General features: G+C 33.3%; 2 protein-coding genes across 3 annotated transcripts; one reads left to right on the top strand and one right to left on the bottom strand.

Annotated features, from left to right (window-relative positions):
• The first annotated feature begins 768 nt into the window (after positions 1-768).
• On the top strand, positions 769-8065 carry LOC137930933 (eukaryotic translation initiation factor 4E1-like). Of its 2 annotated transcripts, XM_068774300.1 has the most exons (6): positions 769-806; positions 928-1066; positions 2882-3030; positions 5223-5397; positions 6593-6677; positions 7815-8065. In XM_068774300.1, exons 2-6 carry the CDS (start codon positions 1061-1063, stop codon positions 7946-7948), a joined length of 549 nt encoding a protein of 182 aa, XP_068630401.1. In that variant the 5' UTR covers positions 769-806; positions 928-1060; the 3' UTR covers positions 7949-8065. The 2 variants fall into 2 exon arrangements, with proteins under 2 accessions (XP_068630401.1, XP_068630400.1); XM_068774299.1 differs by lacking the exon at positions 769-806 and having other exon boundaries at positions 847-1066.
• Positions 8066-9210: 1145 nt separating this feature from the next.
• Positions 9211-26007, bottom strand: LOC137931213 (X-linked retinitis pigmentosa GTPase regulator homolog). Its single transcript, XM_068774623.1, has 8 exons — positions 25989-26007; positions 21566-21691; positions 17203-17358; positions 15344-15496; positions 14071-14223; positions 12881-13204; positions 9754-10887; positions 9211-9414 (listed from the first exon to the last, which is right to left on the bottom strand). The coding sequence occupies exons 1-8, from the start codon at positions 26005-26007 to the stop codon at positions 9302-9304; spliced, it is 2178 nt and encodes a 725-aa protein (XP_068630724.1). The 3' UTR covers positions 9211-9301.
• Positions 26008-27023: the final 1016 nt, after the last annotated feature.

Genomic DNA, 27023 nt, shown 5'->3' with positions numbered 1-27023 from the left:
CGCAACGACTTAAAGAAAAACATTACACACGGGAACGAGGAATTTCCCCGAGATCGTGGATGACATCAAAGGTTTGCTGGGATTTCTCGAGGTGTTGGGTTGGCTTGAGTAAGGCTAACCTCGATGCAAAACAAGTACAGTACCGCTGGTTGCGGAAACCAGTCCGCAGATTTTTTAATCAAATTTTAAGTCAACAAAAAATAAACTATAAAAACGCGGGTATAACCCGCTTTAAAAATACATTTTATAAAACAGTCGAACTAGCGTTATCTAATAAAAGTATTTATCATTATATCTGTAAAAACGCGAATTCATTCCGGACGCGAAAAATATGTCACTAAACTCATTATTAATCACAGGAAATCATCTGTTTGATTTAATATTAAATAATTTAATATTCACTATAATTAACGCTTTTAAAAGTAAAAATGATAAAACAAATTGTAATTAAAAATAATATAAAATGCTCTTGAAACACATAAAATTATGCAGAAATGTAACTAAAGGGATTTACACTTGTTATATTTTACATGCTCAATATGGTTACATTAAAAGAGCTGTCATTCATTAATTTTACTATGGTGTTCTGAGTTTTGGAGGCAGCATGGTTGTGTTAGGGCATTTGATTTTTTTTTAAAGTATAGTATTTAAATAAATTAAGTAATAAGTCTATTGCATATAGTTATTAAAATTTAATTTAGTGTGTTATGTAATAATATAAAATTTTTATGTATTCATATTTATTATTTATATATCCTCTTTAAAATATCATATATTTTTTATTCCTGCAAAGTTATAATAAATTGGTAAAAGAGTTTATTTTTTTTTATTACGACATATACTAATATTTTACTTTATGTTGCTTATTATTGCCATAGATAATTATATACTAAATTACCTCTTTTTTTTGGGGAATAACTCGTAAAGTGTTAAGTCGAAAGGATTACGTATAAATGCTGTCAATATATTTAAAAAACTACACTATTATTCACGTTTAATATTTGCTGTAGTAGTTTTTTTAAGTTAATATTTGAATACGTCCAAAGAGTTTAACGTAAAAATGGCGGTAAGTTCATTATCTTTTATTTAAAAATTTTAGCTTTTCTGTAAATTTATATGTTAGGTAATTGTGAAGGGTAAAAGTAGTCTTTTTTAGTTAATTATTCTAATTTGGTTGCTATCAACGGAATGGAATAATAAACAAATATAACATATATAATTATGCATGTAAATTAATGACGTCTATAAGGTAAAGTTAAATTTGTTTTCTTTTGTAGGTAAAGTGATAGATCGATGAAACGTTTATCGGAGTGTTATGATCAGGATTATAATTTCCTCGAATGCAACGTATAATGCAGAATAGAAATATTAAAATAAAATTACATTAAATCTGCGGGTAGTGTCAACAGAGTCACAAAATTATATAAATCAAATATCAATATAAGATTATTATATATGATATTAATATAGAATAAATCGAAATACATTTTGCAGTAAATTATTATTGTAATCATGCTTCAGATAGGTATCATACGATAAATGCAAGATAGAAAGTAATTAAATAAAAGTGACTCAAGAATTGTTATCGGTTTATTCCTTACCTGGGTAAACTTGTTAAGAATAAATTTATTTGTTTTGTATGAGTAATGGTGTGTGTTAATCATTGTTGTGTGTAATAAATGTTTATCTTATTTTTAAATCGCCCAATTTTTTCTGAGACACTATTAGTTTATTAACTGTTTGTAAGTCGCCTAATTATAGGTTATATTAATTAAAAAAAAATAAAAAAAAACGTTCTATGTGATATAGTGGAGTACACGAGAATTTTAGCGTAGCTTATTCACTTTATAGTTTAAATATATCGAAATAATACTATGAAATTTTTGTATACTTTAATTGCACCGCCATTTTGAAATATAAATTTTGAAATTTATTAGTTATTTTTATTCTTAATGCTGTTAATAATGATAAGTCTCGTGTATGTTAAAATCACATACATAATATACCACGTTTCTACTTACATCATCATCATCAACCGACAGACGTCCATTGTATAGGCCTTCCCCAAAGATCCAACCAGCTCGCATCCAGCGACTTCACGCGACCTTAGCCATTTTTGTCCAACCACGTGGGTAGCTCAGCCACGCCGCGTCAACCAGCTAGTAATTGTCACTGAAGAATCTTTCGCATTAGTTTCTACTTTATTGATCTACTTTTTTATATTGTTATACAACGATGTCACACCTTACGCTGAAGTATAGGTAAGCGTTAAAAATATGTCATATGTATATATAATAAAGTTTTGTATATGAGTTATTACAGTTAATTTTATAATCTATAGATTTAGAATTTTAAACATTATAAGGAGGATATAATGCACATTCATTTTCATCATCATTTGCAGTCGTAAGATGTCCGCTGGTAGGATGCGGCCTGCATTCATTGTCTATCGACTACCTTAACCTACTGAAAGATTCAGGCCTGTCAAGAGCAAACTTCAGCTAATTTCTAGAACGAGATTTCCATGCAGCATTGGTTGATTATTTATTATTTGGTTAGGTAGGTAGAGAAGTCTGATTGTTGATGATGAACACCAATGCTTTGCTCCGAGCACCATACTCGGTACCCGAAGGGCTAGCAAGGTCATCTGTTTGGGTAGAAGTATTACATTTCGCTTGCCGGTCTCTGGTCTCCACTCCAGAATAAAATTTCTGGAGTGGAGACCAGAGCCTCCAGTTGCCATTTGTTCTCTGCGCTATGTAGCCTGTGCACTGCCAATTCTGCCTGCCCAATACTGGTCAATGTCAGTAACTTCAGATTGTTAATTCTTATTTCAAAATTGTTACTGTTAATAAAATATTACATACAAATGTAATTAAAGGCCCTACCCGGTGAAGAAGCGGCGGCCGAAGTGATCAAGCATCCTCTAAAACACACGTGGACGTTTTGGCTCTATACGAACACGAAGAAAACGTGGACCGAGAACTTGGTGGAGTTGACTTCGTTTAACACAGTTGAAGATTATTGGTGGTGAGTTCAGTCGGGTAGAGATGTGTTGTAGCTCGCGAGCTAAAGATAAGAAAGATATATATCTTTGCAAAAAATATAATCACTCTCTAGCTCGCGTGTGTTTCAATTATATCTCTATATCTATGTACTTAAGAGTTAATTTTCGTGATGAGTTACGGCTCCATCAGAGGTAGAGAGAAAAATAAATATAAATATGTGACTGTGTACATTACGGAACTAACAAGTCTTGTACTATCATGTTGTGTCACGTTGTTATATAATGTCATGTCGTGTGCTATAGGAGAAGTGGAAGTCAAATCAGTAGCATGAAAATGTATAGGTTCTCGAAGGGTTCTTGATAAAATCTCGAAATGTTTTCGTAAAGTTTTCGAAGGATTCTCGTAGAGTTTTCGAAGGGTTCTTTTAGTTTCCGAAAGATTGTCGTAGTTTTCGAAGGATTCTCGTAGTTTTCAAAGAATTCTCGTAGGTTTCGAAGGGTTCTCGTAGTTTTCGAAAAGTTTTCGTAGTTTTAGAAGGGTTCTCGTAGTTTTCGAAGGGTTCTCATAGAGTTTTCGAAAGGTTCTAGTAGTCTTCTAAGGAACCTCGTAGTTTTCGAAGGGTTCTCATAGAGTTTTCGAAAGGTTCTAGTAGTCTTCTAAGGAACCTCGTAGTTTTCGAAGGGTTCTCATAGAGTTTTCGAAAGGTTCTAGTAGTCTTCTAAGGAACCTCGTAGTTTTCGAAGGGTTCTCATAGAGTTTTCGAAAGGTTCTAGTAGTCTTCTAAGGAACCTCGTAGTTTTCGAAGGGTTCTCATAGAGTTTTTGAAGGTTTCTCGTAGAATGTTTCGTTAAAGAATCTGATGAAAAAATCTGATGTGAAAGTTTAAGTGTTCTTGTAAAAACTATAACATGCATGATTTTTGTTTAAGGCTCTGTTTTTGAGGGCTCCCATTCGCCATATCGAGGTAAGGATAAAGACGTTAAAATCGGTAATTATTTTTTTCATTAGTCACTTTCGAATTTACCCTATTTCTTTCACTATTTCTTCTATACATTGTTTTGTTTCTTCACCGAACCAAACATGTCTCTCTCTTCTCGTACATATCTTCTTCCATGTATAGCCTTTCTTCCCTTGTAATACCTAGATCACAGTTTGTTGTACAGTATCGCAGTTATGACTCCGTTTTATTTATATTTCTAATTTTTGACTAGCACCTTTAACAACATAAAGGGGGTCGCGGGACCGAAGAGAGACTTCTATTACAATATTTAAACGTAAATAATAAAAGTGCAGAAGGCTTTTTACTGATCATATCGGTGGTGTTGTTTATTTCATTTCATATATACCCATAAATTTAAAGAAATTTAATTACTATTTTTTTTGTTGAACGCAATTGTCCAAGGGCCATAAACGAAAACAAGCGTGTATGTTATTGTCTTATAATAATATTGCTATGAAAATTTTTTACTATTAGATCGAGGAAAAGGAATTTAGTATGTGCAAACATTATTATAAATAAAAACTTTTTGGTTGTACAATTTGGGTCTCGCTGGTTATGACAACATCTTTCATTTGTTTTTCTTTGTGTTAAAATGGTTGAAAGTAACGAGAATATTTTTGTCATATTTTAAAATTGTATTAAAAAGAAAAAAAATCAAAATAGGCGTTGGAATTTTTTTTATGTTTATGGATCTAACGAAGTTTCAGAGTAGCTCAAAGTTGGTTTGAGTGTCTTAAAACTGGGAATTTTGATTTAAAAGATACATTACGCTCTCTTAGCCCATATTTAAAAAAGTAACTTTCTTTTCGACCTATTATTCATACGTTGTAATCTAATATATAAAATTCTCGTGTCACGGTGGTCGAACTTGAAGTCCTCTGAAACGGCTTGACTGATTTTTACCAAATTTAATATGCGTATTCAGTAGGTCTGAGAATCGGCTACTATCTATTTTCTATACCCCTAAATGATAAAGGTTGTTCACACTTAAAATTTTTTTTTTATTTTTTTAACGAAATTATTTGTTTTTATTTTTTTATGATACATCATACAAGAATACATACAACCATAAATTTTCACCCCTCTACGATCAACCCTTATTTTTTATTTGTAAATTAAAATATAATTTTTTTTTGCAAAACAACGTTTGCGGGATCAGCTAGTATTAAATATACTAAAGTGCAATCATTTTAAGCATTTTGAAATCATTTCAGCCTGTATCACCACATGAAAACACCTAGTGAACTAGCGTTGGGGCAGGACTACGCTATCTTCAAGCAAGGCATCCGTCCGATGTGGGAAGATAAGGCGAACAAAAGGGGCGGTCGTTGGCTAATCAATTTTGATAGAAAACGTGCCGGAGACATAGACAATGTGTGGTTACATACGGTAAGACATCGCCATTTGCAATTCCGCAAAACATATCACTTTATATTTATATTGCATCACTTTTAAATTAATAAATATTTTTACAAGATTGTCGAGTGGAATTGAATTACTACCTGTGAATGTATTTCTTCCTCAAAATCAATACAAATGCAATGACAGCTGTCACATCACTAACGGCGCCAGAATTCAAATCGGCGTTCGTTCAAATATTAATTAGAACACGCGAGATTGATATTAAAAAAAAAAAGTTTCGTGACTGTAGTGGCCAGCAGTACGAAGCGTTTTAAAATGAACGCTATATCTTGTGCAATATGTTTAAATAAATAAATTAAAAAATCTTTATGGTGTAATATTTTTTTTACAATTTTTTGACATTTTCCGTAAATTTGTATACTCATACAGTTGTGTAATTCGCATTGTTTGCTGCATGCGCATTAATCAACGGGCTGGCAGGCGGTGTACTTTGTTGCAGGACTACCACTGCATGTGCGAAAGTGGCTAAATATTGGTCCTTTTACATACTCCTGTATGACAGCGCGCCAATTTTTATTATGCCCGATGCTCTCAAAAACCAAGAACCTATCCTTACATTGATTATATTAAAAATATTTTTGTATTTTATAGAAAGCATTAACTCTAACAGAGTTACAGAAAACTATAGTGTTCAAATATTTGATTTCAGATAGCAAAAAAACCTTTTTATTCATTAAAAAATAGATATATGTAGATTAAATACCTTATATTAGGGGGACCGGAAAGTAATGTTGATTTGTTAAGCTTTATTCACACGACTACGGTTTTAAAATGATTTTATTTAAAATCAATAATATATTCACCTTCGTTATCGACAACCATATATCATCTAGTATACAAATTTTCAATGCCGAAGCCGTAAAAATCAATCGGTTTTTCTGTAAAATATGTCGACAGAAACGATGTTAATTTCCGGTCCCCCTAATAAATATTTTATCTACTGTGTGTTTACAGTTAATTAGTGCAGTCTTTGTGCTACCAGAAGATATCGGCCTGACTAATACCAATATAAATATTCAATATGTCAAACTGATCACTTATACAGAATGATTGGAGATAGATGTAAAAGCTTTAAAGTTTTTTTTTCTGACAAAATAATTATATACATCCCTTTAAAGCCCTAACACTATCAATCACTGTGTACAATTAAAATAAATTTCAGGTACTGTTGATGATTGGTGAGAATTTTGATAATTCTGATGAAATATGCGGTGTCGTTGTTAACGTCAGAGCCAAGAGCAAAGTCGGTGAGTGATGATCCTTATTACAACTACGTGTAAAAGGTTTCTACCATAGGTTTACGTCGCGATAAGTCGCTTAACTTTGAAGCAGGGCTATGTCTTGAAGTAGGCTGTCATAATAATGGTGATGATTGATATTAACATGCGTTGTTTTTATTAATGCTACAATAAATTTCAAAATTCGCAAAAACTAATCTTTTAACGTTTCATTTTTTACTTATTTTATTATTTGCGTTCTCATCCTGTTTTCCTTCTCAATAACATTTATTTAATCATCTTTTATTCTCCACAGTTTCTTTGATTCCTTTCATTTTTTTCGTAATCCTTTCATTCAACACCTCACTTTCGTCGCCTTCCCACAAGAATACTACAGTTTTACATTAGGTTTTTCTGTATCTTTATATATGTTATTTATTTATTTTACTTTATTCTAACATTTATATTTCTTTGTAATTTTATAATACTTTCCTATTGTCTTAACATTTACAATCGGTCTTGTTGCAAATCTTTGGGTTTAGTCTATGTCCTCTAGTGGAAGTAATACAGTTGAAATCATGATCATTAATTTTATTATCCACCTGGAATCATTTATTGTGGACTCTTGCGTTCCTCATGAAAAGAATATCATGAGCCTAATTTGGTAGGAACTAGATCCAATTGAACTCCCCTATGACATTCTTTGACTTCAATCTACCAGGATTCCAAACTCGCTTTGACCTAAAAAGATCCCACAACAAACTGAGACGGTTTATTTGTGATTACTTTCATGATGGTACAACGTAAGATGCATTAAGAGCATCATGTGAACGAGGTTCTAACATTTAAAAGATAAGATTACTGAATGATACAAAAATAAAAAACAAAAAAGCAAAGAAGTTTTTTCTAGTTTATTTTAAAATAATTAAAGACTGACTTGATAGATTTACGAAAAAGTTTAGAAAGGGACTTGGGTATTTAGTAAACACTGGCACGCAAGAAAACGAGAAGAAAAAAAAATTGCGATTTTAAAAATAAAGGCACAGACGCCAATGTCTGTGGGATGTAGATTAAAAAAGTTGTGTTTAAATGTTTTTGCGTTCTCATAAAAATATTACATGAATAGTGTGAAGAGTGCTTTTTAAATTAGTTCATTTTGATTCGCAGGTGTTTGGGTTAAAAACTCAAAAAAAGAAAAAGCTGTCTTGGAGATCGGACATCGACTGAAGCAACAGTTTTCCCATAACGTGAAATTGGGATTCCACGTTCATGATTCCACCAATAACCTTTATACTTTATAGCGGCGATGCCAAACAATCAGCCGATGGGCTAAAATATTATTAACCACGGAGGTTTACAATTTTTGCAGACCTTTTAATCAAAGTTCCTTAGTAACCTTTTAATCAAAGTCAGTTCAGTTCAGTCAGTTCAGTTTCCGCTATTTAAATTTTTTTTTGCGTTCCGCAAACACTTATTTATGTTATCCAAAAAACTGTTTTAATATTATATTTATTGAAGAGATAAATAAAAGTACAAAACATGTATATCGTATTTAAATATTAAAAATGAAACGTATTTATTTGACTCTTGACATTCTAAAATACGGTAAATGATTATTTGTTGCCAGTATTTGAAAAGGCCTCACCTATTTTTTATTACGACCGTCTGGAAGCGGCTAGCGTCTAGAGTGTGAGGGTGAATGCAGTTTATTTGTTATGTCCAGTGCGGGAACAGATCGTAGAAATAAGAAATGGAATCCACAACGCAGGGTGGTTGTGGATTTGTTATGATTAAGGTTCCTATTTCACGTTTGCATTTACTCATTTAGAAGATACGATAACAATCTGTAGCTTGTACAAGTAAATATAATCATTGTAAATATTTCATGTTGTTTTTATTACGGGTGCAACGTCTTATAATCTGACATAGTATTCGCTTGCAACGGCGTTCATCTGACTTTCTGACCAAGTATTGTACATTTTTTTACATCTATCTTTATATGCAGTAGTAGTAACGCCAGGGGTATTACATAAAAAGAGTCATAAAAATCTGTTACATGTAATGTAAAATTTTGACCAGGGCATGTAGGTGAGGGAAGAAAGACGACGTATGAAGGAAGATCTGCACATGAGGAAAGATAAAACGTGTGAAGGACATAAACAGGCAGGGGAAACGGAAAGTCTCAGAAAACGGGGACGATTAAAAAAAACCCAGGGATGGCTTAAAAATCATGTCATCAGCCTTGCTGATGTTAGTCATTAGTCAAATGTTTGTATATCGAGCTATTGATAGGTACAAAGAAACCTCTAAGACAAAGATGTGACCATCTACATAATATTCGAACGAAAAAAGCGAAACGTTTTTATCTGGAGATGAAGATAGCACCTATAACCATGTTGCCTCTTCTACAAGATGACGTAGCATTTGCAGCTTATAAGAGATGCGCTGATCTTTTGGAAACTGATAATAGATAAAAAAGTGTAAAAACCCTGCTAGATTAAGTAAACAAAAATTTTTATTACAATTACATAATTATTTAATAAATGATAACGTTTGAAAAAAATTTATTACATTAGTAAATTGGAGATACGAATATAAAAGACAAAGTTTGTCGATAACGCTAAACATTTAGGCGGACGAAACGAATTGAAAATTTACAAAATAGTGCACGTTCTTGAGTTGGTTTGGTTCCTTATCTCCGTTTCCACTCTCTCTTCCATCCTGTTGACTGTTTCTTCGGCGTTGTCCATTCCTTTGTGGACATTTTCTGTAAAAAAATAAATTTTGTTATGGTATCATATATATATTTTCTATTGACATAAATATCTAATTTTCCCTGTGTAGATTAAATTTATATTATCTTTTGCGTGTAATTAAACTTTCACGGGCATATTGGATTCGTAATTCTAAACGTATTGAGTGCCAATTCGAGCTCAGGTCCTCTTTCGAAAGTTGCTGATCGCTTCATGAAGTCGTCGCCCAAGCGATTACGTCTACCGTACAAACTGGTGAAACATTTATGTAACGTGCTCGTAAGGGAATTTGCAAGCCATTGGTTATATTATGAATCGTATAATAAAAGAGAAACAATAGATTTTTAGCATACCAACAACATTTTCTTCTATAACTTTTCCTTTTCCCATGCAAGAGGTTTCTTTATCTCTAATTGATTGGAAGATACGTGCGAAGCGACCTTTTCCTTCAAGTTTATTCACCACCACATCGGCTTCTTCGCCATGAGAATCTATGTGATCTTCACTTCTTACAATCGGCATCACTGCTTGAGTTTTAGTTTTTCCTGCTTGAGGACTGGATTTGTCAGATGCGCACGGGATCGTTTCGTTCTCAGATTGTTCCGTCTCACTTTTTTGACCGTCGTCACTATGTTTACTTAGGTTCGGACTCATTTGCGAGATATCCGGTATATTGAGTAAGTCTTGAATGATCGGCGTTTTTGGAGGTGGGGAGTTCGCGACCTCTAATGTTTTGTCCGGAATTCCAAGCGATATCTTTTCGTCAACATGTTTTGGATCTATTTGTGCTTCTCTCTTGTGTATTATATCCTCGACAACTTCTATTTTCATCACCGTATCTTCTTCTAAATTATGAATGAGATCTGTTATATCATCTTTAGATTGTTCTATAATTTTTTCGGAGTGTTTAACTGCATCCTTTGTTTCCACTTCTATGTTCGTAACTGTGTCGTTCAGTTCTGTTTTGATTATTGAAAAAGTATTTATATTATCATTGATTATATCAGGTATGTCGTGTTCGCTTCCTTTTTCATCAAGGTCGTTAATGTTTACAATATGTGAACCGCTGACATTAGCTTCTAATGAATCTATCGATCCGATTTCCTCGTGGTTGTTTTCATTTAAATTGTCCGTATTGTTTTCATTGTTGTTTGAATTCGCGATGTCATTGGTAAGCATGTTATCGATTTTATTAAGCCCTGGTACTTTCTGCAGTGGCGGTAGTTCGGTTAATGAGATTTTTCGTGTCTCTTCGAGCGTTATAAGTCCGTTATTGATGAATTCTTCGTTTGAACTTTTAGTTGCTGTTATAAGTGTATGGCAACCGCCGCAGGATACGTTGTCGACTATATATCCATTCATGGCGGTGACCCGCTTAGGTCCGTATTGATTGGGAACCGCTTCGTTCGCGTTGCCGGCGTCGTCTTCCTCCTCTAAGCACAGTTTGTTGTGTCGCGACTCGCCGCACGTGTAAAGCAAACCGTTATCTGTAATGAATTCGCGACATTAACTAATGAATGCAGTGCTTAAATGGAAATTTTCGGTAAATGCTTATAAAAATTTGCGCATTCACATGGAAAAAGTAAATTTTGTTATATATAATAATAGGATTTGTATTATAAAAGTGTAATTTTTAGGTCAATGTTTATTTTGGGTAAACATGAAATGTGAAACATTTTTTATCAAAAAAATAGGCAGTAGATGGTGTTTCACGCTTGATAAATTTATTATTTTTATTACGGAATCCATTACAATTTTAATTTTATTTATGTGAAATACATTAGGTATTTCAGTATTAATGAATTGGGCACACGTAAAAGGAAGATACGAACGTTTACACTGTCTTGAAATCTAAATAGGTAATATATAAATAAACAAAAGTGAAAATGTTTAAAATGTTTTGATGCCTTGTGTCCGTTTCGTTACAAATTGTCTAACTGAACCTTGTTTGTGTTTCTGTTTGAGACATGAGCTAGTGCACCTCATTAGCGAGGTAATTACCCTGGTTATAAAACTTTTTTAATAGCAAAATGGCTGTTCTCTCTTTTTAGATTAAAATGTTAAGTATTTCTGAAGACAATTTTTTTTATTCTTCCTTTAAATACAAAAGCAAAACTTATGTTAATCAAAAATTTATGTTAAAACTTATTTCAAAACTTATATTTGTGTTTAATTTTAGTTTGCATTATTTTCGTATATGCTACAAAATTAAAAATACGTATTATTAATGTTAAACTAAATATAGACAAAATTTTGTGATTTCGTTACAGTAATATTGTAGAAAAAATGTGTAAATAATTTGCGACGTTTTTAAGCGTCCTTTTCCAGAGACGTCAAATGTTTAACTCTGATATTCCACCATTAAAATGATTGTAGTTGATTGATTGTAGTTCCGAGATTACTATTTTTTCGCGGGATATTAAGAACTTGATATACATCTTTGGTTTAATTATAAACGTAAAAAACATATGTTTTACATTTACGAGTGATTTGCATGTCATGCAGGCAAGATTAATGTTTATTGTCATTCGCCCACATCGTTTTTGCAACTTATCTGCAAGTACGTGTTGTTACTTATAACAATACAAAAATATAAATTTGCTACTCGCTGCCACGCCTTGATAGATATTGATATTGTCAAAAATTATTTATCTGTAGCAGTAACAAAAAAATAAATAAATACATCGTATATGAGATTGATTTATTTTATGTCTTTATATTATTATTAGAAGTAAGAAAAGGACCAATATTTAGCCAATTCCGCACATGCAGTGGTAGTCGTGCAACAAAATGCACCGCCCGACGATGCACGACTACCACTGCATGTGCGGAATTGGCTAAATATTGGTCCTTTTCTTACTTAGGATGGACTTCCGCAAGGTAACGCCCGATTCCATTTAATATTATTACTAGAGAAATAAGTTTCATTTTATATACACTGCAAGATTTTAGCAATTTTATTTAGATCGAGCATAATCAACTGTATTGTAATATATCAAAAAATAAAAATATCTTGTACCATTTATGCAATCCTACTTATATAACTTACTTATATAAATAACAAATAAGTAAATATTTATAATACCCTGGTATTAATATTTCCAATGTGTCAGATCAACTGACACATTGGAAATATTAATACTTTATAAACGAAATCACGTATGTATAATATATATAGTATATGTATGCGTATTGTAAAAACATTTGTAGATAGTCTAACGGATTAGTAAGTTGAAAAGGCGGGATAGAAAGGTCATATCGCGGAACAGATAGCTTCTTAAAATTGGAGCGAAGACTACGTGTTAACGCAGGGTAAGTGCAGGGTAGAATGTCCACCCATAAGGAGTATAGACGACCAACTGGTCTTATTGCCAATCTGTTGGGATACCTATGTGCCACAGTGGAATTTTCCATTTCTAATGATGATGATAGATATTTGCGACAAACCAAACGAAATACCTGATGCAATAGTAAACTTACCAGTAACAAAAGCTGTATGCATGGCGCCGCAAGCGACCAGTTTCAGTTGGTAACCATCAAACATCTTCTCCATGTCGATTACCATTGGTGCGGTGACGTATTCCACTTCCATCGGCATCCCGAGCTGACCCTTCTCATTTGACCCAAACGCCAGAATCTGACTCTCGTCCATTGATAACAAAAATGTGTGATTGGCGCCGCAACAAGCGCTCTTTATTGGTTCGTTTATCGGTATAACTTCTGGTACGTACACCGTGGTTACAGTTTTAGGTATACCGAGTTTCTGGTTTTCATTGTCGCCTGTTACGAACACTGCTCCTCTATCTGTAAATAATTACAATATGAAGGAACATAAACCAATAGGTTCAGGGTATAATTAATACCTTAAGATTTTGAGGTCTATTTTTGCGATAGACAGATTGAGGACTCTGAAAAAATCGCTTTTGAAAGTGACCGTGCGAATTGGCTCAGTGGCGAAAGCCCATAGACGCCCAGTGCAAGGCATAAGTCTCTCTTAAAGATACCTATGGATATACCATAAATGTTACGCAGATAGGCGGGTTGGCCATCGCAGTGTAGTAGAGTGATATGCAGAGAACGCTGCTGCACATCCTCTGAAAACTTGTTTGTGGGCAGGGGTAATCTTACGGGTATATCATTAATTCATAGTGTGAATTATATAAGTTTGTACTTTTAAGAAGAGAAAGATGAGTGTTATAATATAAATTTATTTACATCGATGGACTTATGTGTAGTTTCGTTTGAGCCGATAGATGTCATTTCAGCCCGTAAACCCCACTGAAAGGTACAGGACTCTCCTAAATGTATACATTACATACGCCAACTACACAACCGCCACCGTTATTTAGCTAAATAACAAAGCGACAGCGGACTGAGCTCACTCGGTGTTTAGCACTAATCTGTGCAACAACTCCTGAAGATGCCCCGTGGAGGGGTGAAACACGTGTTGAGTGAATTTACGGTGGCGGTTGTGTAGTTGGCATTGTCTGTCGCATGCGCATTTACGAGCGGGCTGGCGGGCGGTGCACTTTCATGCACGACAACCACTGCATGTGCGGAGGTGGCTAGATATTGGTCCTTTCTTATAAAGAGAATTTATTTTTGTGTGTAATATTCTTTATTTCTTGTACCTCAATGAAAGAAATAAATAAGAAATTAGTAAAGCTCACCGGTGATGAATACGGTGTGGTAGTAGCCGCATTCGACGAAGGCTATCTTCTCCATGAACTTGAGCTCGGTGAGTTGTGAGCAGCTGCGTGTACCTTCACCAAGTCCCAGCTGGCCCTCAGAGTTGGATCCGCAGACGAACACCCGACCATCCTCTATATAACTCCACTCCATCAAATAACACCATCGAAATTTTTACTATAATTAATATTGTAGATGACTGATTACTTCAAACCTTTAAAAAGTTGAATGTATAGCTGATTACATTAATTTATTTTTTGTATTGGAATACGACGATCCAATAACAACTGGCAGTACAAAGTCTGTAGGAACTAACAGTAAATAAAAAATAATTTTAATACGTAGGATTCGAATTTTGAAAACTTTTTTTAATTATATCGTTATTTATTACGTTATTCCTAAAACTAATGATTGTTGCTCAGGTTATATCATATATTAATTAACACAAATGAACTTTACATTTACCCCTTTTAAGATTTTATGTATATATCAGTGTTACCGCAAAGCAAAACTGTTTGATTGTTAAAATTAATCATTGAAGATAAACATAATTTGTAATAACTTAATTGTTAATAAATAATTGTTGAGGGAAGACAAATATTTGTGGCCCTAGTGTGTAAATAACTACGCACCGGTGGTAGTTGTCGTGTTGTGTTGTTGTACAGGCTATTTCTTCAATATATATACAACAATTTAAAAAAGTATTTTCAATCACATGAAACGTAATATTAAAACTACCGCTTTTTAATATAAGTGTATTGTATGCGTACATATACGCTACATATTTCAAAATTTACATTTTTTTTTAATAATATTTTTGTCTCTTTGTCTGTGTGTTTGTTCCGGCTAATCGCTGAAATAGCTGGACCAATTTTACGGGACTTATACTGCTAGATAGCTGATGTAATAAGAAGTAACTTGGGCTACTTTTATTTTAGAGAAATTCTTATAATTAAAATAAAAACGAAAACAAATTAAATAAACTTTACTCTACGAGACAAGCTGTGCCTGGTGTAGTTTTTTTTTAAACTGTGGGTTCTAATGTCGTAGGATGTTAGTGAATTAAAAATTATTATTATGGATGTTACTTTTTGCGACATTTTTTTATTTAACAAAAATTCTTATTTTGTACCTATAAAGTGAGATACTTGTACTATGAATTTAAAATAATTTTGTATTCAATTTTGTCGACCATTAAAAAAAAAATCTATTTCTTGGATTTTCAGTTTAGTTAGATTTGGATTCATTCATCACCTGATAGGATTGCGGTGTGGTTGCTGCCCGCAGAGACCTGTTTGATCACTACGGAGTTCAGTTCGACGTATTGCGGTAAGGTTCGAGGCTCTGTGTCTCCAGTCCCGAGCTGGCCTTCTTCATTGCATCCCGCCGCGTAGATCGCGTTCGTGTCTGATTAAAACGTTCATATATAATGTTTAATGGAATCAGGCGTTACCTTGCGGAAGCCATCGTAAGTAAGAAAAGGACAGTCGTGCAACAAAGTGCACCGCCCGCCAGCTCGCTTTTAAATGCGCATGCGCAGTGGCGTACCTAGAACTTTTGCCGCCCGGGGCGATCTCCAGTTTGCCGCCCTTTCTATTATATGTCAATCAAATAGTGGTTTTTAATTACAAAAATATTGATATATCACTTCAAAGTAATCATATAAACTTTTCAAAAGAATAGACATTTATAAACTGACATCAAAAAATTTTAGTTAGGAAAAATTGCCGAACAGAGTCGTAAAGATCCTTTTACGAATTCAACGAATTTAAATGAATACAATAAAATTAAATTATTATCTTGTTCTTGAATTAGAATCCAAAATTTACACTAAAATGCATTTATATACACCGAGGAATAATATTCGAAATCATAATTTAAACATAATTTATAAATCAAATATTAAACTTATAATAATCATTTATTATTCAAGAAAGAAAATAAATTGGAAATGAAACACTTCAGTTATCCATTTCTATTACAGTATCACAGTTTGAATTGGTTTAATTATTTTCTCCACCAAAGGTTGTCTCAATTTCCGGTCTCACGCTGTTCGCATCTAAGGACTTCTCGCAACTTTGACTATGTCCTCGGTTGACTTAGTGGGGGGCATATACGCCCCACCTCTACGGGTTCGTGGTCGTCACTCGAGAACCTTTCAAAGGCAACAACCGTCGGCTGAGCGAGTCGCGTCACTGCGGATTCCAACCAGTATTTTTGGAAGTCTATAGGAAGGGCCCATGTTTAATATTCGACGCGCTATGGGTGAAATGTTGATGAATCATTTGTATCAATTGTAGCATATAAAGTTACAGACATTCTCGAACAATCGCTTGTCTGAAATGACAGTGGAGGCACATCGTTAGAGCAACCGCTGGCTGTTTAGGCCAAAAGGTTTGAGTGCTGACTCCAGTAGTCTGGACCAGGTTGATGTAGCGTGGATTAGCTCGCCTCTAAGTGGACTAACGACGTAGTCGAGGTTGCGGGGAAGTTGATGGACGTGTAGCGAAAGACCGGTCATCCTGGTGATATTTTAGGCGAGGTTTGTCTTCCAGTTGGCGTCTATTAGTTGACATGGTGTTGAGACAAGCAGATTTCAAGTAAATTTGTTTTTACCGTGTATGAATTTTCGTCAACTTACGATAGAAGACTTAAATCATTGCATGCCGCGTAAGGGATGCAGTTAATCACCATAGTTTAGCCACGCCCCGCCAAAATTTTATACACAGAAAGTCACTTTCACAGTGACCAGTTGAAGGCATAACTTTGAATAGTTATAACTCTATCTAGTAAGCATGCATGCTTATTCATTCCTTTTGTTCTCTACGCAAACCTTTTTGTGTCAGCACTTTTTATAATATTTAAACCCAGACAACAATAATGATTATATGTCTAATACAAATCTAAGTTAGTCAATAGTTAGTCAAGTTTCTCTCTAAAAATTCATTTTTACATATATATTATTTTAAATATGTTATATTACAGTTCTTATAAATAAAACCTTTTTAAAAAAACCAGTTTAAATTCTAGTGCCGTAACAGAATGCAACGGCATTCTTAATTCGAAAGAACTGTAGATAATCGCTGTATGTTTGTTTGTTTTGTGTCGTGAACCTGTAACGAAGATGGTGTGAGCTCGGCCGCATGCGACGAACATAGCGCGGTGGGGCTTGAGGTGCTTCACACAGCTGGGCCTTGTCACCTCGTCCCTGTGGCCGAGACCCAGCTGTCCCCACGCATTGCCACCGAACACGAACACTCGACCATTCTCTGAAAAGAGCAAAAATAACTTGTTATGTTTTATTGTTCGCCATGTTGGGTTTATCGTTTTTGTATTTTCGCAAAGAAATCATGCATAACACAACGTACAACTCGATTTGTTTTCGGAGGCGTCTTGCGGGCCCCCCTTCCGCGAGAGCGATCCGAGTGTAGGATATTTATCCTACCTTAGATTGCCGAGTGGTCCTCGCTGCCATCACAATCCACACCCTAACATACATATCACCACACACTTATACGTGAGCTGCTGCCTTCGTGCGATTGTCATCGTACTACTAAGTTCACTTAGCTTTTCCGTTCCATAAACTCAGTTCCGATAAAGTTGTAAAAAAGTCCTCCGGGCTAACAGCGAAAGCATCTTCAGAAACAATAATAACGAACTATTTAGGCTAACAATTTAAATATATATATTTTAATAATGCTCTTAAAAAGAAAAAAATATATGATGTTATTTTACAATCTTTGAAGTGTTTGATAATTTTTGTTATCATTTTATCGATGATCTCAATCAATATTTTTCCCTAAAATTTTCAATAAATCGAAAGAGGTAATCATTTTTAGAATCTATCGGTTGACATGATGATGAAACATTTCTATCGTGAATGGATCTATTTATAAAACAAATCCTTTTAATTTTTTTAAAATTGCTTTATTATATAAGACCATTACAATCATCTATAATTGTCCGTTCAAAATTAAGTATATGTTACTATGTAACGCGCGACCTATTGAGAATAACTAACAAGAAACTCAAAGGGGTTGGTCATTTTTTATATGATTGTATTTAAAATTAGTAGAAATCAAAATCAAAACAGCCATATATTGGAGAGGCCGTATAGTTCAGTAGAAAAAGTGCGCCATGAGTTTCTGGCCCGGAACGCTGATCTAGGCTAGTCGGCGAAAAATGAAATTTAACAATTTTTTTCATGTTTAAATTATAACATCAACCATGTAAATGAGTCAACAAACCAAATTCTACACGTTACGATCAAACAAAAAGTTTTGAAAGCTATAATAAGATTTATTTAATAATATATTTTTATTTTAGGTTGGATACTAAGAAACCGAAGATCTAAGATATCTGACGGAATTTTATGTATGTGTGTAACATATCCATGAAAGAATTGTTAACTTTTTGATTACGAGGATTGACTTTACGGGCTTATTTTTATTTCTTGTATTTAATCTGTGCCTGTCACTATTTTTCATATAAAGTTTTGACACGTAAATATTATTATAAATTGCTAATAAGTTTTTAATAATTGCGGATAAAGCATGTTCATGCTATACCTCCATTTCAAGTATCAGAAATGAAAATATTTAAATCACTTATGACGGTAGAAACATGTTAACTACCCATAACTTAAAACCATATAGTTTATGCTACCAAATAAAAGTATCAAGCAGTAAAACTAATTTTATGTACGAAAGCAAATTGGGTACGTTTAGGTAATTACTGAAATTCATTGCTAATTGTTAGGTCATGTAATAAGGTTTACTAAAATCTTACAGTACGGCAAAGGTCAAAGACGCCGGCGGTTGTAATAAACGTGAGATTGATGATATAGTTTTTGATACGATCTCTTTGTATAATGAACGATAAATCTAAATGGAACTTAATCTTATCGTGTTTGATTAATTAACATCATATTTCGATGAATAACTCGACATTTTTTTAGTAATAATGTAACATCGTCATATAAAGTTTCGATTTGTAATGTTACCAACAATGTAACAAGCCAACTGTCATAGAGAAATCATGCGTTCTAAACCACAGTGTAGTTCTACCAGGATTTGGTGTACGTTGTGGTGGAATTCTATATATAATAGTTTAACTCTAATTCAGCCGTATTTTTAAAGACTCCTGTTCCCCATCTCGTTTAGGAATATAGAACTTACAATTTTTAATTAATTATTTCACATTCTTCTATTTATTTCTATACTCTTAAGTAAGAAAAGGACTAATATAGCTACTTCCGCTATGTTGCAGTAGTCGTGCAATAAAGTGCATCGCCCGCCAGCCCGCTGATAAATGCGCGTGCGGTAAACAATGCGAATTACACAACTACCACCGTTAAATCACTCAACACGTGTTTTAGCCCCTCCACGGGGCATCCTCAGAAGTATTGTTACACCGATTAGTGCCAAACACCGAGTCACTATTTTAACATTATAAGTATTAAATTACCACTTGTAATGCTGATTTGCTGAAAAAAACCGACCAGAAAATCAACATTGATTCTTTTTTCATGAAATCTAACCAATTTTCCAATCAATTAAAACCTCTTGAATGCTATAATAAGATTTTAAATATCTAATAGATCCAGGCGTTACTTTGCGGAAGTCCATCCTAAGTAAAAAAAGGACTAATATGTAGCTACTTCCGCTATGTAGCAACTAGATTTAGTTAGTAGCCGATTAGTGTCATTCGGTATATAAGTCCTTTTCTTACTTAGGATGGACTTCCGCAAAGTAACGCCTGAATCCATTAGATATTCTATACTCTTCTTTTAGTCTTAAGATCATTTATTTGGTTTCTAACAGCCGTTAGACGTCCACTGTTGGGCATAGGTCTACTCCAGATACTCTTAACCGAACTTGAGGTCTTCCGAGGATATTAACAAGGTCATCTTCCAAACTTGTAGATGAATGTCCTATACTGCGCTTGCTGGTCTGTGAAATCTAAAAGCCCAGCGGCCTTGTGGTCTGCCTACTGCTACTTCGTATTTACAATTAGTTATATATTTCATACAGAACAATAACATAAATATTTAATGGAATCAGGCGTTACCTTGCGTCACTCTGTGTTTTGCATTAATCGGTGTAACATAACTCCTGAAGATGCCCCGTGGAGGGGTGAAACACGTGTTGAGTGATTTAGCGGTGGCAGTTGTGTGATTCGCATTGTTTGCCGCATACGCATTTATCAGCAGGCTGGCGGGCGGTGCACTTCGTTGCACGACTACTACTGCATGTGCGGAAGTGGCTAAATATTGGTCCTTTTCTTACAATAACATAATTAATGAACTGCTCACCTCCCGACAGACATCATCATTATTTCAGCCTCAAGACTTTCATTGTTGGACACAGGCATCCTCCTAAGATTTCTAATAAGACAGGTAGAAAGCGGCCTGCGTTCAGAGCCTTCCGATGCCCTTTGCAAGGTGGTCTGTCCGCCGTTGTATATAAACAACTAAGTAAATACAACAGCGACTTAAGAGTAAAAAAGCAAAATGAGAGGTGGACGTACTGAAGACGTTAACACATATAAACGTTATAAATACGTAGATAAAAGAAATAGTTTTGTATTGCTATTTGATGTATTTGATGTTGTGTTGCTAGCCGGTCTAGACTTTGTACAGCTTCATCGAAATTGAGCTAGCGGAAACAGATGTCCACGGACTAAAAATTTTACGCTAGGGATCGTACCTCATTTACGACGAAAACGTCACGCGGAGAGCTATAACCGTGTAGGTGTATAGTGTAATGAGTGGGGTGTTGAGTATGTAGCACGAAGCGAGGACTACTCGGCGGTCGGGAAAGACACGGGCCTCTCTAGACCGCCCTCGCTTGAACGCGGATTAGGTGGACGAGACCGCCCTGTCATGTGTACGTGAGTAGTGCATGACATGTGCATTGAGACCGCCGGGTCTCGATGTGAGGCGTGTATCCTGGCGTTAATACGGGGGAGCGGATATTATTTAAATTCCGCTTTATGGGCGGTGAGAAGGGTATTTTTGTATGTAGTGACTTGTATATTTGACCACCGGTAGAGCCAGCTCTCTACCTATATGCCGATTTGCGATCTTAGGTTGACGAGTTCGGTTCTAATGTATCCCAATGTATCCCACATTATTCACAATTTGTGTATTTATTATCTAGGGTTGCCACTGCTTACAAGCAAGTTTCCAGAAGACGTGTAACAACGTCCTCTGCGTAGTATAATACTACAGTGCTATCGCCAACCCTTGCGATTATAACATATAACTATACAGAGGAACGACAGGACCCCTTTTTTGTGGGCATCTTGTTCTCGAGTATACAAACATGTATATATAAGTATAAAACACAATAGTAATAATAACAGCTTAGATATGTGTAGCTTTAAAATGTGGAGGGAATAATTTCATCTCAGGTATTATAGCTCACGGTTATCGTATGTGTGAGTGGAACTAAAAAGAGAATCTGTTTGACTCACGGCAAATAACAGCGCTGTGTTCGTCACCACAGGAGATGGCGACCACCGGGTCGTTCTTGATGAAGAAGTGACTCGGTTCGTTGTCGGCGAAACGTGACTTGCCAAAGGTAAACACAGCACCTGTATCTGTGAAAAATAAAAATTTTAAATATTATAGCTGATAAAATATTTTTAATATATATAGCATTTGTTATTTATGTAATATCTTTTCCATGTATATATATATGTCATCGGAGCGTATATATACGCCGCTGCATTTTAGATTGCTTGAATGGAATGATTTTTTATCTGTCTTCTCTTTGTTTAAATTAATTTATTTGTAACCTAAAAGTGAAGAAGTGGAGGGAAACTATTCAAATATTACCATAACATAAAAGATTACTAATGTATATTTTATTTATTTAAATATTTATTAACACCGCTGGCAACAAAATTCATAACCCTAAGAAAAAGAACACTTTTTAAAAAAAAAATCTTTTACATTTAATTAGTGTTGGTTAGTCTGTTTTCGCGCTTATGTGCAAAATAGTCAAATTGTAACGCATTAAAGTTATTCAAAATTAAAGTTGGGGCTGGAAGCATCTCGAGCAACGACCACAGCCCCCCCACTAGGTGAACCCGACGAGATAATCAAAGTCGCGAAAAGCAGCGCAAAACGGGTCATCGCCTTACAGAGGGCCACCACTGGCTGAAAATAAGATGAAGGAGAAATTTCTTCATAGATATAAACATCATCTAATATTTATACATATTGGCATCATCCATATTTACCGTTGTCTTTCCATTTATATTATAAATTATCTGTGCAATTATCGATCAATTTGAAATATATTCTTTGCTACGTTTTGTAGTTGGCACTAAGAAAAGCGAAATAGCAAGCAATCGTGTATAATAAAAACAATTTTTTTGATTAATAACCATGTTAAACTACATTCGTATTTTTATTACAAAGGCTTCGTGTTATTCCACGAAGCTTTTTTTAACCTTTCCGGATGACGTCACTGCAAACATTTTAGCATATAATGTCCGTATACAGGAGAGAGGTTTATATTATAGCCTTTAAAAGCTGTGCTAACGGAGCCCTGTGCTTTTACGAATTACTTTTGACTCACGAAATATCCGTTGACCTTGTGGTAACGTTCAATCCGTAATCGGACTTTTGATCCTTATCAAATCCGAAATTTACTAACGTCTGCGCTATTAGGAAACGAAAATAGAAAGCGTAAAAAGTACATTTTTTATGCGTAATACAGTCTTGTCAAAATACATTTCATGTTATTTAGCTCGTGAAAATGCTTCTAAATAATTTAAAGAATTAAAGCCTTTTGTCGAGATAGTATTTTATGAAACATGTAATTCATTTAATGGCGTAACAATAGTAACGACGAGTACATGTTTAATCGTGTCAGTTCGTGTCTTTTTTCTTTCTTCTTGTCAATTTTAGAAAAATGTTGCTATTTTGTTGTACGATCAATTATTATCCTAGTAGCCGGTCCTCCTGGATACATATGGAGAAGCTTCCACCAATGTCGACGTTTTGGGTTGCCCATTCGGATCATTTTGTAGTTAAAAACTCCTAGATCCTTATTTTTAAAATCCTTCATAAACGCTTGACTTATATGGCTTGCTATTTTTGCTCCATTACCGTCAAGTTTATCCTTTTTTATTTATTTATAATTTTTACAATTTTTATAATGGCAAACTTAATGCCTTTAGGTGGTGCAAAGATAATTAATAGGCAGGTGTCTAAAGGTTGTACAAAAGTTAATTTGTTATATGAACATATGCAGGTAACATCGTAATTAATATACTTATATATAATTATTAATAAATATATACTTTAATAGAAGGATATAATATATACATAAATTACAAACACATATTTATATATGCTATGCACATAATTCATTACTAGGTTTCGAAAATTCTTTTAGAACATGTACAATAGTACCAAAAAATTCATACAAATATAGTTTGCTTTCTTATCGGTACGTAATTGAAATCAAATAACAAAAAGGAAAACATTCGACAAAAATTCCTTTGTTGAAACGGCACTCGCAATGGACAGTGTGACTATAAACTAGGTTATGCCAGAAACAAAAGTATAACGAAAATGAGAAGATAAACGTTCGAATTTCAAATTTTATTTGTAACAAATGTGAAGGATTTGATGAAATTCCATTATTTTAATTGTTGTTACACCGAAATAACCTTTGACAAAGCTGGTAGTGCTACGGCGCAGAAGTCATGAGTCACAATGTGATATCTATGCGTAGTACATGTAGACATTGCTTGAATTAACTGTTCCATGTAGCTCTTTTATTTTGCGATGAACACGTAAGTGATAAAAAATATAATAAGGCCCACATGACTTTTCATCAATACATTTTTGATGGCATTTTATTTTTTAAAAGTGCATCAATAAATCTATTTTTAAAACGTTTACAATTAACCTGTATATTTATGTATAATTATATACATATATATAAATATTAGGAGAAAGAAAAAGTAATGTCGCTTTCCTAAGTTAAATTCACATGACTACATTTTTAACAAGTTTTTATTTCTAATCGACAATATATTATCTTTATCAGCAACCTTTTGCCATCTAGTATACAAATTTTCAATGCCGGAGCGGTAAAAATCAATCGTTTTTTGTATAAAATATGTCGACAGAAACTGCATTACTTTTCGGTCCCTCTAATATATATATATTTATATATATATATATACACATATATATATATATATATATACACACAGTTTTAGTATATTACCTAACTAAGGAGAGATTTTTCTTATCGTTTCGTGTATCGATTGGAAATATAAAAATATTAGCTTCCATTTTTAGGATTCGTCAAATTATCATTTTAATTCAAATTTAACTTTTATTTTGAAATTCAAAATGGTTCTTTATTAAAAAATATCTATTCTTAAGTTATATTTGTTAAAAGTTTCTGTGCATTTTTAAGAAGCAGCCAAAGATAAATTCAAATTATTGGAATATGGTTTAGTTTCGGAGATGATAGGAATAGACCCTGTTCTTTAAATATATTCTTTGTAATTAGGAAACCGCTAAAATAGAATTAAATTAAACTACTTATCTAATATACATAACATTAATGTTATTTGCACAGCTTTACTAGGAAAATAGTGTATATTTATTAATAGATGACTTATAAATAAAAATTAGCTATGCAAGGTTGTCAACTTGATTTATTGGAAATAGATTACAATATTTGTCAACATATCGCAATTGTTTCTCGCCTAACAGTAAAATGTAAACTATACACAGGTTGATTGGTAATAGATCTAAAAGATTTAAAGGCATGATTGTAAATATGAGTCAAAACGTTTATAAGCCAAAAAATTTAAAGCTTTATTTTTTTTAGTAGACATGTATAAAGTGATCACTTTGAAATATGTTACATTAATTATTTTTCTTTGTAAAACGACGAGCCAATAACTTTAGAAAGTACAAATTAGATAGTATACAGGGTGTAAACAACAATTTTACTATGTATCACCTTATTGAATAATTTTGAACCTATTTCAATGATGAGCTGTAAATTCACCTCTTTAAAGTTTTTATATTAATAATAAATCACTTTGTATATTTTAAATGTGACATTAAACCATAGAAATCCAGAACTAAGCCGAGAGAATATAGACTAGAAATATAGATAAGAAATGAAAAAAAAAAATCCATCCATCCATAACAATGACTAAATTAATAACAGATATTTTTTTTAACATCACGAATAAAAACAAGCGCCAATCTGACAGCTTTCTTCCACTTAAATTTTTTTTTAATAAAGAATGCATGGTTAGAAAGCTCTTTTTATTTTTTTAATGTCACACGTGGATTTAAATTAGTTCTTATATCTTTTAGCCATAATGCAAAAAATTAAAATGCATGTCAGGTAGAGCACACAAAGGACAAGATAATATAAAAAAAAATAACCTGTGTCAAAGAAAGTATATAAAATTTTGTCACGTAAAGATCTAAATGAGTTAAAGGTTTTTTTTTTTATATTACGTCTGTATTTCTATATGAAATCAAATAAAAATTTGTTTCTCCTACGCGATACATATTAATGGGCAAACGTTTTTGTTTTCATTCAACGGCCCGAATATGTCGGAAGAACTGTAAAATCAATAGCAATTTAATAGCCATCTACTACTAAATTTAGTATTAAGACATTTAAGTATAACTATTGCTAATAAAAAGCTAATAAAAGGTTTATTTCGCAATACAGACAGCTTATTTAAGATGTCATAATTTAAAAAAAAATTAAACGCATAAAAAACTTTTTCGAATAGGAAACGTGTAAAAATAAGTTAGCGAAATTTCGAATGTTAAATTGGCGGGAAAAATATTCACTATAAATAATGTCACTGTAAATTTAAATATAGAACACACCTGGAATATCGTCGGTCATGGCTGTTACGTTCGGATACTCGCTAGGCGCTTGCCATAACCACGGAGCACGCGGACGGCCGCGGGGCGACAACTGACCGTTGCCCACGTGCCTCCCTCACCACCACTGTTATTTACATGGAAATAACAATTCACCTAGAAAGGTCTCGTGGAAAAATCTTTCATTTGAACCGCCTTTAGCACCCATTACGGTAAATGAATATTGTTAAAAGATTTATTTAGTTTTTTACATGTTCTATTCTAAAATGTGTACTAAAATATTAATAAGTTATATCGAGCATAATCAAGGTCATTAAAACAATTTTTATGCTTTAAAATTTTTTTAACTTTTTTTGTAACATTATGCGAATCGAAGGACTATAATCACAGTTCAAAAACGTAATTAACAAACCTACAGTAATTATATCCTATAAATATGTATGACGTATGATTTAAAAAATAATTTTTTAGCTATCATTCGCATTGAACAAGATTAGACAAGCAGCGAAAAATCAGAAGAGAATAATTATTATTCAGTGTTATTGACTAATTAGTCTTTTGTTTGTTTTTTTTTTATTGTTTTCATTTTGTTTATATATATATTTACGAAGTATGTTTATAATAAAATGACAGTTCTACATATCATGTGTAATTAAAAAAAATGTAATCAAAAACCAAAACTGATTTTTTGCATTTTGATTTAAGAAAAGGTTATATTTACTTGTTTAAATTCATGAGATCTTCATGAGATCTGTCTGTAGCTGAAAATGAAATGGGTAAATAAACTTAACTTTGCAGTTTTCACATATATAGATTGTCTTACAAATTAACCTCAAATCGAAATCGGGAGAGAATGCTGGTAGTAGTTAACCTGATAATAAATGAAATAAAGACATAAATAAAATAAATTAAAACACTATTTTAACGGGAATGGTTAAAGTATTGTATATGGTTTGACCAAACACGTATTTGTTCACAAAATCAAATTAATGCAGTATGATTTTTAGTCTATCGTTTACAAGGTTTTTTCATTATACA

The sequence above is a fragment of the Battus philenor genome, unplaced genomic scaffold (assembly GCF_028537555.1).
Source record: "Battus philenor isolate CCGP_79_NKW_IND1 unplaced genomic scaffold, ilBatPhil1.0.hap1 SCAF_7, whole genome shotgun sequence".
NCBI classification, from domain to species: Eukaryota; Metazoa; Arthropoda; class Insecta; order Lepidoptera; family Papilionidae; genus Battus; species Battus philenor.
Note: the sequence above shows the minus strand (reverse complement) of the source record. Positions and strands in the feature narration are given on the sequence as shown.

Bases quoted from the DNA above. Each gene is read 5' to 3' on its own strand.
- LOC137931213 (XM_068774623.1), bottom strand. The intron at 17,359-21,565 runs GTGAGTCAAACA...TGCTCTTTTCAG, and splicing joins ACACAGCGCTGTTATTTGCC to AGAATGGTCGAGTGTTCGTG. The intron at 9,415-9,753 runs GTATGCTAAAAA...ATTTTTTTACAG, and splicing joins TATAGAAGAAAATGTTGTTG to AAAATGTCCACAAAGGAATG.
- LOC137930933 (XM_068774300.1), top strand. The intron at 5,398-6,592 runs GTAAGACATCGC...AATAAATTTCAG, and splicing joins ACAATGTGTGGTTACATACG to GTACTGTTGATGATTGGTGA. The intron at 6,678-7,814 runs GTGAGTGATGAT...TTTGATTCGCAG, and splicing joins CAGAGCCAAGAGCAAAGTCG to GTGTTTGGGTTAAAAACTCA.